This window comes from Symphalangus syndactylus, chromosome 19 (assembly GCF_028878055.3).
Source record: "Symphalangus syndactylus isolate Jambi chromosome 19, NHGRI_mSymSyn1-v2.1_pri, whole genome shotgun sequence".
Taxonomy (NCBI): Eukaryota; Metazoa; Chordata; class Mammalia; order Primates; family Hylobatidae; genus Symphalangus; species Symphalangus syndactylus.
The window spans coordinates 17,195,724-17,211,096 of record NC_072434.2 but is presented as its reverse complement, the minus strand read 5'-3'; the positions used below and the strand labels follow the sequence as shown (position 1 = coordinate 17,211,096).

Below are 15,373 nucleotides of genomic sequence, written 5' to 3'. Positions count from 1 at the left end.
GATCATTATTGGCATCCCAGATACCCTCCTTCTATCTGCTCCTGGTGACTATGCCACACTCCTTCTCAAAAGTAACGTTTATCTAACACTACAGGTTAGTTTTGCTTACTTCTGAACTTCATATACATGGAACCATTCAGTAGGTATTATTTTGTGTCTGGCTTCTCTCACTCAATACTATGTTTGTGAAACTCATTCAAAACATTGTGGTAGCAGTAGCTTATTTGTTTTCATTGCCGTACGGTGTGCCATTAAATAAATATACCACAATTTATCTGTTATTCTGTTGATGGACATTTTGGTTGTTCCTACTTTGGGGTTATTATGAATAAGGCTGCGATAACGTTTTTGTTCATGTCCTTTGGTACACTTATGTTCATATTTATACTAGATATATACCTAGGAATAGAATTACTGGGTTATAAAAGGATATGCATATTTTTAGCTTTAGCAAATACGACTAAATAATTTTTTCAAAGTGCTCATATTAATTTATACTCCTGCCAGCAGCGTCTTAGTGTTCTAGTTGCTCTGTATTCTCATTAACACTTGATATTGTCAATCTAGAAAAATTAAAAAATTTAGCCATTCTGGTGGGGGTATAGTGGTATTGTAGTTTAAATTTGCTTTGTCCTGATAACCAATGAAGTTGACCACCTTTCCATGCATTTATTTGACCCTTGAATATCTGTTCAAGTATTATGTCCATTTTCTATTATTCTATTCCTTCTGTCTTACTACTTTTTTTTTTTTTTTTTTGAGATGGCATCTCGCACTGTTGCCCAGGCTGGAACCTCTTGGGTTCAAGCAAGTCTCCTGCCTCAGTTTCCCGAGTAGCTGGGACTACAGGCACATGCCACCATGACCGGCTAATTTTTGTATTTTTGATAGAGACAGGGTTTCACCATGTTGGCCAGGCTGGTCTCTAACTCCTGACCTCAAGTGATCCACCCACCTTGGCCTCCCAAAGTGCTGGGATTACAGGTATGAACCACTGAGCCCGGCCCTGTCTTACCACTTTGTAGGAGTTCTTTATGAATATCAGATATGAGTCCTTTGTTGGTTATAGGTATTGCAAATATTTCTATGAGTAAATAAGTACAAAAGCCCTTGGTTTTGGTGTCTTCTGAAGTGTCAGGGCCACTGGAACAAGAATATAATCTCTATATCTATTTTGATCACTAGTGTAAACCCAGCTCCTGGCACATAGTAGGTACTTAATAAATATGTTGAATGAATGATGGATGAGGTGGATAAGACTGATGTAGGTACTTTGCTCTATATTGTGCTGATCCCTAGAGTCAAAACACCAAGAAGACCTGGGGGAAGCAGATTTCCTCTGGCTTAGCCAGCTGTGACCTTAGGAAGACGAAGACATCCTGGCCCTTCTCTACTGAAAGAGCAGAAATAGCTACAGTCTGTGAAATGACGAGCACAGATGTAGGGAGCGGAGGTCACAGATGAAAAGACAGGAACTACCAGCAAGTAGCAGGCCAGCCAGATACTTCAGAAGGAGAGACTCAGTTGGGGGTATCAAAAAGATAGTGAGGGTCTCTGAGCATCACTGTGGACCTTTGTATGACAAGAACCTCCAAAGGTCATGTGGACTGTCTCTTGCCTCAAGACATGCCCAATCTTAGAGCTTGTTAGCCAAGAGAGCTCTTTCACACCTAGAAACACATTTCTTTCTCCAAAGGAGGTCCCCTGAAACTTTAGTTGGAGGGTCTTATTCTTATCCCCCATTGGGCAACTCTTTTTTTAAAATCAGCTCTAACTTCCTCATGGCCTGTAATGTCCATCCTGAATACGGAAGACCACCGAATCAGCCTCTTCTCCATGCACTGTTTTCATAGGCCTGTTGCATTCTACAGCGTTTTTCTCTTCCTGTGTTTCTCTCCAGCATCCTTGACCAGATCTGGTCAAGAGTCTCTCACTGATTCCGGTTACTCTGGGAGATAGAAATTTCCCCTTGCAGCACGCTAACAAATTCACAGCATCCCCTCCTCATGTCCTTCAGAACATAATGTGGCATTTAACTAGAAGCTAGTAGTAGCACCCCAAATTTTTATATAAACTGGGCTTGGGGACGCCATCTAGTTGGAGAGAGGCTGGGTGACTTGTCATGAAACATCATTTGTATAGCAAGCACAGTGTTTTCACTTAGAATATGAGCATATGTTGGGTGTGGGGTGGGAAAGAGTGTTGTGGCAAAAGGAATTGTTGATCACTCCACAGGCAGGGGCCTGTGGAGGAGCCTGTGTGGGGCAGCATTCTTCAGTCTTGCTTGGCAGTTGTCGTAATATGTGGTTAATTTAGCCTCTATCCTGAGGTTCTCTTAGCCCCATGGCCTTCCTTCTGGGCCAAGTGCTGTCTACCAATGGCTTCTCCATAGGCTACCTGAATACTCATCTTGAGACATCATGAAATTCCAGAGCCCCATAGATCCTGGACCCCCTAACCAGCATGGCTAATCATAAGACTAGCCTGACATGGCTGGAAACTTTTCTGTCTTTTGTTCTGTGGGGGAGGGTGCCCCCTCCCATTTTTCCCCTTGCTGTGATCCCTCCCCTGCTCCCTCCCTCCCAGAGGTCAACTTCTTTCCTGCTGCCCAGAGCTGAGGTGACATCCCCTTCCGGCTTCATTCAGTTTTAGGAGGATGTAGTGATGGGGGTGGGATAGGGAAGTGTGGCCATCTGTGCTCAGCACTGTCATCATTCCCTTTGCTTCTCTGTAACTGAGCTCCCTTTCCCCAAAGCCCCCTGGATACCCACTCTGGGATTCCCTTAGGCAGGATGGTTCCAGGTATTTGGAGCTGCAGCTCTGAATTTACTGAGTATAGCTGGGAAGCCTTGACAGGAAACAAAATGGTCTGGTGAACTATAACTGGGGATAGAAAAGTAATCTTTGAGAGGCAGTGCTGCAGAGTGGAATATGCCACAGCTTTGTAATCACGTGGATTTGAATCCATGAGTGGCTCAGCCATTCATTAGGTACGTGACCTTGGGCCATGTCTTTCAAATGGAGACATAATTACCTTTCTGCAACATATGTACCATGGTGAGCAGTTCTATGCAAACCTACCCCCAAAGTCTGAGAAAGCTCAGAGGCCAAAGAGGCTGACAAATCTTGTTTCTTGAAAGAAGCATTTAATAGGGACTTGTGAACAGAAGCCCTGTCTATATCTCGGACAGCAGTAAGACCAGGGCTTGTATACCTTATAAGGTAGGAATACCTATACCTTACAGGGAAGGAATGTGTAGGACAATTGTAGGGAAAGGCGAGAATGCTATGTGAAGCTCCCTAAGGGCAGGATTTATGGTCAGTTGTTTTAACCTAAGAGCAGGATTTATGATAAGTACATGGTCTTACCAAGGAATAGTAGATAAAATAGAAATCTTAGAGGCATTTCCAGAACTGGGGTTAATCAGAAGTCAACATGGTGGATTAGCATCCAAGATGGGGTTGCATTAGCCTTCACAGATGATGAGAGGATTAGGATAATATAGCATTTGGAACATTCCCTGCACACAGTAGGACCGTTAAGATTTCACCAAAGAGAAACAGCCAATAAACAGGGATTAGGCATTTGGAACGGGCGGCTTAGGCTCTCTCTGGGCCTCACGTGAAATTTTAGACTTCCCAGAGTGTGAGGGCATGCCTACCTGGAAAGGGTTAATGATGGGCAGTCTCTTACATAGATGCAGGTGGGAGCTAATAGGGGCAGCATTCCCACAGTGGGTCACAAGCCAAAGACGAGCAAACTTTATCTTGCAAGAGCCAGGATGCAAAAAGACTGTATCTTGCAAACCAGATGACCTAGTTTCAAACTGCCCTCTGTGTTTACTGCCTACTGCTCTATGATTATCCTCTAGACCAGGGTTTCCTAAACTGGCCTGGTCGTAGGAATCACCTGTTGGGAACTTCTTTTAAAATATAGATTTCCAGGCCTCTTTCCTGGAAATTCTGTTTCCAAACGTCTGGTGCTGGGCCAGGAAACCTACCCTTTTAAATAAGTGCCCCAGGTGACTCCCATGATCCTACTGGGTTGGGAAACATTGCCCCAGTCTGGTGGTTCTCAGTCCTGGCTGCATGTTAGAATCTTCTGGGGAGCTTTAACAAAAATATACCTTTGTCACAGGAGGAAACACTGTGACAAAGGTTTATTTTGTCACAGGAAGGCAAGGCTCAGGAAGTCTTCAAAGACATGGAGGTGCTTTGATTGAATCTGACTGTGTGGGTTTATGTGCAAACTCATTTAATCGTAATAATTACCCTAGGAGGTAGGCTGTTGCAATATATCAGGTGGAAAATGAGGTCAGTGGGTTGGAGAATGGTAAATAGATTAAAAAGTTATTTAGGTTAGTTGTTAGAGAATTGCAAATCAAAATCACAATGGGATACCACTTCATATCCAGTAGGTTGGCCATAAAAAAAAAAAAAGAGAAAATGACAGAAAATGACAAGTATTGGTGGGAGTGTGGAGAAATTGGAACCTTTTCCATTTACTGGTGAGAATATAATGTGGTGCAGCTGCTATAGGAAACAGTTTGATGTTTCTTCAGAAGGTTAAACAGAATTACCATATCACTGAGCAATTTCATTCCTAAGTATATGCCTAAAAGAATTGGAAATGGGAAATAATTATTCCAGTTAGAGAGAACAGAGTGAAATAGCAGGCAGGTAAGGGAGAATTTGGCATTTTCAAGGAACGGCATGTTCTTCAACATGTGGTTGGATGCATGTAGGGACGTGTGAAACGAAAGATGAAATGGTAGGCTTTGGTGATATGTTACACAGCTGAAGGCTTCTTTGACATGAACTTATTGTTTTATGCTTGATCACAAGGTCCTTGAACACAGAGATTTTATATTTTAAAATTTATATTAATTTTGAAATGCCTTATATTTTAAAATTTCTGTGATGTTTGCTGACACCTTATAATTTACACATCTGGGCCTTCTTTCTCTGTCGGACCGTTACATGTGGAGTCTCATTCACTTGCATAGTGTCCATTTATGATGCTCTGTTCATGATGCCCAAATATCTTTGTCTTAGACTTCTCTTCTGAGCTCTGAACTTGGATGTCTCAGCACTTCCAACTTGTGATATCCAAAATGCGCTAGTTATCTCCCAGATGTATATTTCTTTTTCTGTCTTCTCCATCCCAGAAAAGAGGATTCCCCCTCCCATTTGTTTGTCAGCCATCTGGGAGTCATTCTTGACTCCTTCCTCTACTTCCCCGCTTCCTCGCCCACCACCCATCAATCACCATTTGCCATCCATCGACTCTACCTCCTAAATAACTTTTTTTTGGATTTATTTATTTTTTGAGGTAAAATTCACATAACATAAATTTAACCATTTTAAAATGTACAATTCATTGGTATTTATTATATTGACAGTGTTGAACAACCATCACCTCTGTCTAGTTTTAAGACATTTTCATCGCCCCAAAAAGAAATCCTGTATCCATTAGCAGTCAGTACCCACTCTCCCCTTCCCTCCCCTCCCCTCCCTGGTTAGTCAACCACTAGTCAGTTTTTGTCTCTATAGATTTCCCTGTTTTGGATATGTCATATACATGGAAACATGCAATATGTAACTTTCTGTGAAAGGATTCTTTTACTTAACATAATTTTGTTGTTGTTGTTTTATTTTTTGCCCTCAAATATTCTTCTATCCAAATGTTTTCAAGGTTCAGCCACATTGTAGCATAGATCAATACTTCATTCCTTTTTATGGATAAATAATATTCCATTGTAAGGATACAACACATTTTGTTTATCCATTCATCCATGGATGGACATTTGGGTTGTTTTCACCTTTTTTGATTGTGAATAGTCCTCTGTGAACATTCATATATAAGCTTCATTTGAATATCTTTTGTTTTAATTTCTTTTGACCATATACCATTGCTGGGTGATATGGCAATTCTGTTTAACTTTTTTTTTTTTTTTTTGAGATGGAGTTTCACTCTTGTTGCCCAAGCTGGGGTGCAATGGCGCGATCTCAGCTCACTGCAACCTCTACCTCCTGGTTTCAAGTAATTCTCCTGCCTCAGCCTCCTGGGAGTAGCTGGGATTACAGGCATGTACCACCATGCCTGGCTAATTTTTTGTGTTTTTAGTAGAGACAGGGTTTTACCATGTTAGCAAGGCTGGCCTCCAACTCCTGACCTCAGGCGATCTGCCTGCCTTGGCCTCCCAAAGTGCTGGGATTACAGGTGTGAGCCACTGTGTCTGGCCTTTTTTTGTTTTTTTTAAACCTAGGTTGGACTTGAACTCTTGAGCTCAAGCCATCCTCCTGCCTCAGCCTCTCAAGTAGCCAGGATGACAGGTACACACCACTGTGCCCAGCCTATGTTTAACTTTTTGAAGAAACACTAAACTGCTTTTGATAGCTGCTGCACCATTTTACATTCCCACCAGCAAGGTACAAGGGTTCCAGTTTCTCTGCATCCTCACCAACATTTATTATTTTGCATTTTTGGATTATGGCCAACCTAGTGGATGTGAAGTGGTATCCCACTGTGATTTTGATTTGCATTTCCCAAATGACTAACCTAAGTAACCTTCTAATTTGCCTACTTCATAGGGTAATAATTAGGATTAAATGATTTTATATATATATATATATATATACACACATATAACTTAGAACAGTGCCTGGCATATAATAAATAATGTATAAGTATTAAAAAGAAAGTAGGAAAAGGAACAGAAGAACAGTAGGAAAGAAGGACCTCTTAGCTATACTTTATTTCCTATTGTCCTAAGTCAAAGCTCACAATTCCAATCCTAATTTACAAGGCCCCAACTGGACTTCTTTCTTTTCTTTTCTTTAGCCAGAGTTTCACTCTTGTTGCCCAGGCTGGAGTGCAATGGCTCAATCTCGGCTCATCGCAACCACCGCCTCCCAGGTAAAAGCGATTCTCTTGCCTCAGCCTCCTGAGTAGCTGGGATTACAGGCATGCGCCATCACGCCCGGCTAATTTTGTATGTTTAGTAGAGATGGGGTTTCTCCATGTTGGTCAGGCTGGTCTTCAACTCCCGACCTCAGGTGATCCTCTGCCTTGGCCTCCCAAAGTGCTGGGATTACAGGCATGAGCCACCGTGCCTGGCCAACTCCTTTCATTTCATGAAGGTTTCAGGCTCTCATTTGCCTTATAGTCTTTGCCTACTGTATTCCCTGTCTGGCACAATTCTCTCCCTTGTCCCCCAACTCTTTGCCTAGCTAACTCACTGTTTTTTTTTTGTTGTTTGTTTGTTTTGTTTTTAAATTTAAGAGTTTTTTTGAGGTATAATATGCAATAAACAACACAGATTTAAGGTGTACAATTTGATGTTTTGACATATGTATACATCAGTAAAACATCACTACAATCAAGATAAAGAGTATATCCATGACCCCCTGTGTTTCTTCCTGCTTTTTTAATCTTTCTGTCTCAACCCTTGCGTTGGGCCACCTGCCGTCTGTCACTACAGATGTTTTTCATTTCTAGAATTTCATATGAATGGAATCATGTAGTATATATCTTTTTGTCTAATTTCTCTCATTCAGCATACTTATTCTGAGATTTATCCATGTTATGTGTATCAACAGGTTGTTCCTTTCTGCTGTTGAGTAGTGTTCCATCATATGGATGCACCTGTTTGTTTATTCATTCACCTGTTGATGGACATTTCAGTTGTTTCCAGTTTGGGGCTATTACAAATAAGGCTGCTATATGCAATGTGTGCAAGCCTTTTTAGGGGTATATATTTTCATTTCTTTTTGTTTTTCAAGTTTCATTTTAGACTCGGGTACCTGTGCAGGTTTGTTACCTGGGTATACTGTGTGATGCTGACGTTTGAGGTATGAATGATCTTGTTACCTAGGTACTGAGCATAGTACTCAACAGTTAGTTTTTCAACCTTCTTCCCCTTTTCTTGCTCCCCTCCAACAGTCCCCAGTGTCTATTGTTGCCACCTTTATGTCCATGAGTACCCAAACTTATAAGTGAGCACATGTGCTATTTGGTTTTCTGTTCCTGTGTTAACTTGCTTAGGACAATGGCCTCTGGCTGCATCCATGTTGCTACAAAGGACACGATTTTGTTTTTTTTTGTGGATGCATAATATTACATGGTGTATATGTACATTTTCTTTATCCAAACCACCATTGATGGGCACCTAGGTTGATTCCATGTCTTTGCTATTGTGAATAGTGCTGTGATGAACATGTGAGTGCACGTGTCTTTTTGGCAGAATGATTTGTTTTCTTTTGGATGTATATCCAGTAGTGGGATTGCTGGGTCAAATGGTAGTTCTGTTTTAAGTTCTTTGAGAAATCTCCAAACTGCTTTCCACAGTGGCTGAACTAATTTACATTCCCACCAAGAATGTGTAAGTGTTCCCTTCTGTGCAGCCGCGTCAACATCTGTTGTTTTTTGACTTTTTAATAACTGCCATTCTGATTGGTGTGCGATGGTATCACACTGTGGTTTTGATTTGCATTTCTCTGATGATTAGTGATGTGGAGCATTTTTTTCATAAGTTTGTTGGCTGCTTGTATGTCTTCTTTTGAGGAGTGTCTGTTCATGTCTTTTGCACATTTTTTAATGGGGTTATTTGTTTTTTGCTTATTCAATTGTTTCAGTTCCTTATAGATTCTGAATATTAGACCTTTGTTGGATGCAAAGTTTGCAAATATTTTTTCCCATTCTGTGCTTTGTCTAGCTAACTCTTACTCAATCTTGAAGTCTCAGCTTCAATCATGACTTCCTCATCAGAGGCTTTCCTGATTTTCCAGACCAGGCACCATGTGGTATATAAAATAACACCTTATCTCTCAGACCCAGGCAAGAAAACCCCCTGCCCCAAACTTAATGCTTTAGAAGGCATCATATAATATAACCACAAAGGAAATAAATCCATTAAAAACACAGAGATGCCTCTTTCCCTTGGGATTCTGTGCTCAGCACTGGCACAGAACAACCAGTAACACTGAACACACATTACTGAGTCTAATACAGTTCAGGCTCCAGGGGTCACTTCTTTATATATCTTGTTCTGTCTTATTTAAGTTGATAGATAAACATTGTGTGCATTTATTGTGTACATGATGTTTTGAAATATGTATACATTAAAAATATGGAGTGCTTCACATATTTTTGTGTTATTCTTGTGTGATCGTGTTGTTTTAATTGGAAATTTGTATTGTTCCAATTTTAGTATTTGTGCTACCTAAGCAAACACACTCTATGTCTTTAAAAAAAAAAAAGGTAACTGTGTCTGGATGCCCTGAAGGTTTGTGGGTTGTATCAGTGTAAACTTTGGAGGCCACCATGGTTTTGGAGTGTAAGCAGGAATTGAGCTGTCAAAGTGCTTAGCTAAGAGAAAAGAAAATTAACTTGTCAAATCCTTCCTCTTAGGTAGCATGGCTGTAGTGGATTCCTTTTTTCTGAGACAGAGTCTCGCTCTGTTGCCCAGACTGGGGTGCAGTGGTGTGATCTCAGCACACTGCACACTGCTTGAACCTCTGCCTCCCCGGTTCAAGCAATTCTCGTGCCTCAGCCTCCTGAGTAGCTGGGATTACACGTGCATGCCACCACACCCAGCTAATTTTTGTATTTTTAGTAGAGACGGGGTTTCACCATGTTGGTCAGGCTGGTCTCAAACTCCTGACCTCAAGTGATTCACCTTCCTCAACCTCCCAAAGTGCTGGGATTACAAGCGTGAGCCACTGCGCCCTGTCTGTAGTGGATTTTTTTTTTTTTTTGAGACAGAGTCTTGCTTTGTCGCCCAGGCTGGAGTGCAGTGGTCATCTCGGCTCACTGCAACCTCTACCTCCTGGGTTCAAGTGATTCTCCTGCCTCAGCCTCCCAAGTAGCTGGAATTACAGGCACCTGCCACCAAGCCCAGCTAATTTTTGTATTTTTAGTAGAGACAGGGTCTCGCCATGTTGGCGAGGCTGGTCTCAAACTCTGACCACAGGTGATCCACCTGCCTCAGCCTCCCAAAGTGCTGGGATTATAGGCGTGAGCCACCGCGCTCGGCTGTGTAGTGAATTCTTGCATGACATATTATCTACCAGTAGTGCTGAGTGTCCATTTTCTTGCTCTGTTTTATGTTCCAGTTTCTGGTTCTGGAGGTACCCATGAATTAGTGTAGTGTTTGCAACATTGCACGTGGGCGCTAAGGAACATTTTATAGTAATAAATAATTTATATTATCCTTAAATTTTATATTTGTACCTCTAGATACAACATGTTAAACATGATACTGGTTCTTTTTATTGACATTAGATGGACACTGAATGCTAGAATTGCAAGTAGGTTTGTTTTTATAAAAATATTTCATTAGGCCAGGTGCAGTGGCTAACACCTGTAATCCCAGCACTTTGGGAGGCCCAAAGTGGGAGGATCACTTGAGCCCAGGAGTTTGAGACCAGTCTTAGCAACACAATGAGACCCTATCTCTACAAAAAAATAGAAAAAAAAAAAAAATAGCCAGGTGTGGTAACGTGCACCTGTGGTCCTAGCTATTCAGGAGGCTGAAGTCGGAGGATCTCTTAAGCCTGGGAAGTTGAGTCTGCAGTGAGTCATGATCTTGCCACTGCACCTCATCCTGGTTGACAGAGCAAGACCCTCTCTCAAGAAACAACAACAACAACAACAAAAACCAACCATCTTTGATTAGATTTGAATTTTCAAAAAAAAAATTTAATGAAATGTTCAGCTCTCAAGTAGGAACTTTGTCTCCTATTATCTCCCTTGGATAAAAGGAATACTGGGTTTAGGATGGCCATGTTTTTAGCAACCCAGATTCACAATCAAGGGATTCCAGCCAAACTTTATTTTCCCATTCTCTTTGCTTATGAATATTTTGTCTTCCTTCTTGCCTTGGGTAGTGAGGTGTAAAAAGCTTGAGCTAAGTCCTTGATAGGGATGTAGGATGTACCTGTGATTATCTGTTGGAGCTCTTTCATTGGGGGATTTGGGAAGTGGTCTAGATGGATGGGGATGGGGTGGCGGAAAGTCACCGATTTGTTGCCTCATCCCATCCAGAGTCTTTTCTTTTGTTTTTTGAGATGATGGTCTCACTGTATGACTCAGGCTAGTCTCGAACTCCTGCCCTCAAGCGATCCTCCTGCCTCCATCTCCCAAAGTGCTGGGATTACAGGCGAGAGCTACTGCGCCAAGCCCCAGCCAGTCTTGAGGCTGCTGTTGTTCCAGCCAGGCTGGGGACTTTGAACTGCTCTCTTGAGAAGCCTTCAGGGACCACTGGGCTGTAATTTGTGCATTCTCAGAGCCAGGATTTGTAGCAGTTCCCTCTCATGGGCTTCCTACCCGCTCTGGAGCTTTTTTTCTACAGCTGGAAGAGGGTAGTGAGACTAGAGGAGGAGAGGGTCTGCTCTTCACTCTTCTCCCAGTTGCTCTATGATCATTAGAGACCTGGTTGTTCCCAAACTCAGAGAAAAGGGAAAAAAGCTGAACCCAGAAGCTGGGGGTGGGGCTGGAAGGAAATGCTGGCAGACAGCAGGAGAGGTGTGAATAGGGAGAGTTCAGCCAGAGGAATACAGAGAGCTAGAGCTAAGAACCAAGTCCAACAGTAGAATAGCCTTTGTCCTTGACATCTCTCTGGGTCAGAATGAATGAGCCACACACCACAGGTTCTTGGGGCAGGCAGCACGGTGCAATTGAAGAAGTACTGGACTTGAGGATTTTTGACCTGCATTTCAATTCTGGGGCTGCCCCTTAAGAACGCTGTCAAATGGCTTCTGTGCGTATCAGTTTCAGTACTTTTAGCACAGGCTTTGGATTCAGATAGACTCAGCTCCTGGCACCTGCATGACCTTGGACAAGTTACTTAACCTAAGAGACTCAGTTGCCTCATCTGTAAAATGAACAGTAACACCTTAGAGTTGTTGCGATGAGTAAATAAGATAATTGATGGGAAGTAGATTCTATTGGTTATGTAGGATTGCACAATAACAGTGAGTTTGGAGCCAGGTGACATGGGCTTGAGCCAGCTGCCTGCAGCTAGATGTGTAGCCTCTCTGAGAAGAACCAATTCCTCCCCTGTAAGAAGGAGTAACAATGCCTTCTTCGCAGGGTTCTTGTGGGGCTCTGCTGAGATAAGATGTATGAAAGCACTCTGTACAGCTCTGTAGAAATGTGAAGGATTATTTTTGTTCTTCAGCTCGCCCTCTAACAAAGGCTGAATAAGTACTGAATTGGCCAAAAAAGGGAGGGCAAAGGAAGGAATGTGAATCTTAGGGGGAGCAGCAAAAAAGCTGGAATAATCCCCACACTGTGTTTCCAACACTTTTCTGAAGCCCGAGCTCCAAGGAACAGTACACATCCAGGGAGGGAGGTGAGAAACTGGGGACTCGAGGAGGAAGGGGGTTATGAGGAGAGGGAAAAGGAGCCCACTGCTGTCAAAGCCCAGGAAGACATGGAAGGTCCTTGCCTGGTGAAGAAAAGAAGAGGGTGTCTCTGGAGTCCCAGCTCCCGCTGTGTCTTCCTCCGCGATCCAGACTCTCTTGTGATCCACAAAGCACAGCTTCCAGCTTTGAGCCAAGAAATGCTGCCTTCCAGTGCCCCCCACCTGGCAGCTACTGAGCAGAGTCAAATATGCTCAGGATTGGAGCCCAGAGAAAAAAGACAGGAATTCTGCTGTCCCCAGTGGAGGCTAGTTTGTGCCTCCTCATATCCCACCAGACAGGGCAGAGCCCCTCAAGCCAGCCTCCCCCTCCTCCTCCACTTTCCCTTGATCTGCCTGAACCAGGACATGATGCCAGGGCCACGGCCCTGCTGGTCCTGAGCTCCGAGAGCCCTTCCCTTGGGAGCTCAGCCCATCAGATGTGCCAGGGAAATGTTTCCACAGATTAGTGCCTCCTGTGGTGAGACAGTAGCAGCAGGTGTCAGGAACAGGGCAGGGAGGGAACAAAGCCCAGGGAGCCCTTGGGAGGAGCCCAAGGACAGAGGCTTTCTTTTCCAGTCTCTAGCCTCCAGAACCAGGAGGTTTGGGGTTCCCCCAAAGCCCCTGCCTCAGTTTCACCCCTCAGTGACCAGCTGGTGATGCACAAGTCACTTTATTTGACTGATTATGGTGACAATTATGGTAGTATCACAGTTTGGGTAAGTCCAGGTCCAGAAGTAGAACAAATTGGAGAGTAAGGGGAGAGATGCAGGAGAGAGAGGAGAGAAGAAGAGACAGCTCATGAGTCCAAGAAGAGAGCGGAATAAAAGGGGGAAGAAAGTTCTAGTAAGAAGAAATATATAAGCTCTGGAGAAAGCATCCCAGCAAGAGTGCCCTAAATTAAAGATTCCTATCAGGTAACACCTGGTTGAGATTTCTCAGATCTACATTTGTTAAGTCAAGCCTGGAAGGCGAAGCAGTGAAATAACCAGCATAAGACAGATAAGGGACAAGAGGGCAGCAAATGCCAGTGGATCAAGGGATGCAGATGTCGGGAGGAAGGGAGAAGCCAGATTTCTGCTGACTTTACCTTACCCCGGCCTTGTTCTTGGGTGAGTTTAAGAGTGAGTAAGACAGATGGGCAATGTTTTACAATGCGGTTTTGATCAAAAGTTTCATCAACACTAGCTTTCCCCCTTGGGTTAGTCCTGTCCCGGGGTCGGGCATGCCTAACCCAGCAGGCCCCTTGACCTCACAGTTTGTGCAGGTGAGAAACTGGCTCCTGGTCTGTGTCAGCATTCTGAATCAACTCAAAGATGAATTTCACTTGGGTCTCATAGGCTTGGACTGAGATTTTCTCATTGACTCCATGGATGCTGAGGAAAGTAAGGTGCATTTAGGGAAGGAGGGGAGGGCCAAGTGCCACAGCACAAGTGTTATTAGAGAGCACTTTCCTTACTTCCCTCACCAACCCGGAAACTACTGGCCCTCCACGGCTAGGAAAGAGAGGGGCAAGGGAGGGGCCATCTGAGATTTCAGATGCACGTTGGTTGTTTCTCAGGGATCCATCCATGCTCATGACAAAGAACAGTGCGGAATAAACTCCTGGGGAGTCCAAAATAATCTCCTGCTCTGAAATCCATTCAATAATTTGTCCTCCAAGAGAATTATCTTTTTTCTTGAGACAGGTCCTCACTCTGTAGCCCAGGCTAGAGTGCAGTGGTACAATCACAGCTCACTGCAGCCTCAACCTCCTGGGTTCCAGTGATCCTCCCACCTCAGCTCCTAGTAGCTGGGACCACAGGTGTGTGGCTAATTTTTTTATTTTTAAAAATTTTTTTGAAGAGATGGAATCTCGCTATGTTGCCCAGGCTGGTCTCAAACTTCTGGGCTCAAGTGATCCTCCTGCCTCAGCCTCACAAAGTATTGGGATTATAGGTGTGAGTCACCACACTTGGCCAAGAACTATCTTTCCAATTCTCTTTCTCTTAGGACAGAATGCCTAGCTAGACTATCTCTAAGCCAGTCCCCTACTCTGCCACTTACTAGGGCTAAGAGATGGTAGGGAAGGCAACTGCCCAGGGTACCTACCCAGTTTTCTGTGGCATCTAGGAACTTTACTATCAGACCTCACATCCACCAACCTGCCTCCCCACAGTGAAACAAAACAGAGCAAAACAAAACAAACAACAACCAAACTACATATGTAATCTCAAAGATGAAAGGAAACAGAGTACCTACCCATCTCCCATTTAAAAAACAAAAACATGAAGACTGTTCTTAAGCTCCTATTCAAATATTTTCACTCTGTCTACAGAGGACTTAGGATGGGGAAATCAGGTCTGGACATGATAAGTAGCAGACAGGTAAATGGAAATCATCCTCCCATACCCCAGGATTGAAAACGTGCTTAAGAACCCACAAAAATAGTAATTCACACAGAGCAGTTAAAATTGGTGCTCACGGCTGGGCGCGGTGGCTCACGCTTGTAATCCCAGCACTTTGGGAGGCCAAAGCGGGCAGATCACGAGGTCAGGAGATCGAGACCACGATGAAACCCTGTCTCTACTAAAAATACAAAAAAATTAGCCGGGCGTGGTGGCGGGTGCCTGTAGTCCCAGCTACTTGGAGAGGCTGAGGCAGGAGAATGGCGTGAACCCGGGAGGCGGAGCTTGCAGTGAGCCGAGATCGCGCCACTGCACTCCAGCCTGGGTGACAGAGCGAGACTCCATCTCAAAAAAAAAAAAAAAAAAAAATTGGTGCTCACATCTTGGATTTCCATAGTGCTTTCTTCTGAGAAGTCAAAACACGCATCCATCTTTGACCTCATATGTGTCTGCATTTCAGAAAATGCTGAGGAGTCTCCCCATTTTGTAAGTGGAGAAAATGGGGTCCAGAGGATAAGCCCTCTCCCAAAGAGAGGAAGAGCTGGGATTAGCACCCAAGGGTACCGATTCCACCAGGTTCTC

General features: G+C 43.6%; 1 protein-coding gene and 1 long non-coding RNA gene across 8 annotated transcripts in view; one reads left to right on the top strand and one right to left on the bottom strand.

Moving 5' to 3' along the window:
- LOC134731956 (uncharacterized) overlaps positions 1-15,373 on the top strand; it is a 23,481-nt gene that overhangs the window by 1,631 nt on the left and 6,477 nt on the right. For 2 of the 3 annotated variants that reach the window (XR_010114705.1, XR_010114703.1), the window contains exon 2: positions 6,845-6,919. The exons of the other annotated variant lie outside the window; for it this stretch is intronic. This is a non-coding gene — a long non-coding RNA (uncharacterized lncRNA). The remainder of the gene's footprint in view (positions 1-6,844; positions 6,920-15,373) is intronic. 3 annotated transcript variants of the gene reach the window in all.
- PM20D1 (peptidase M20 domain containing 1) overlaps positions 13,062-15,373 on the bottom strand; it is a 22,644-nt gene continuing 20,332 nt past the window's right edge. For all 5 annotated transcript variants that reach the window (XM_063613654.1, XM_063613656.1, XM_063613653.1 and 2 more), the window contains one exon: positions 13,062-13,780. In XM_063613654.1, coding sequence (XP_063469724.1) covers positions 13,657-13,780 — 124 coding nt within the window. In that variant the 3' untranslated portion in view covers positions 13,062-13,656. The remainder of the gene's footprint in view (positions 13,781-15,373) is intronic.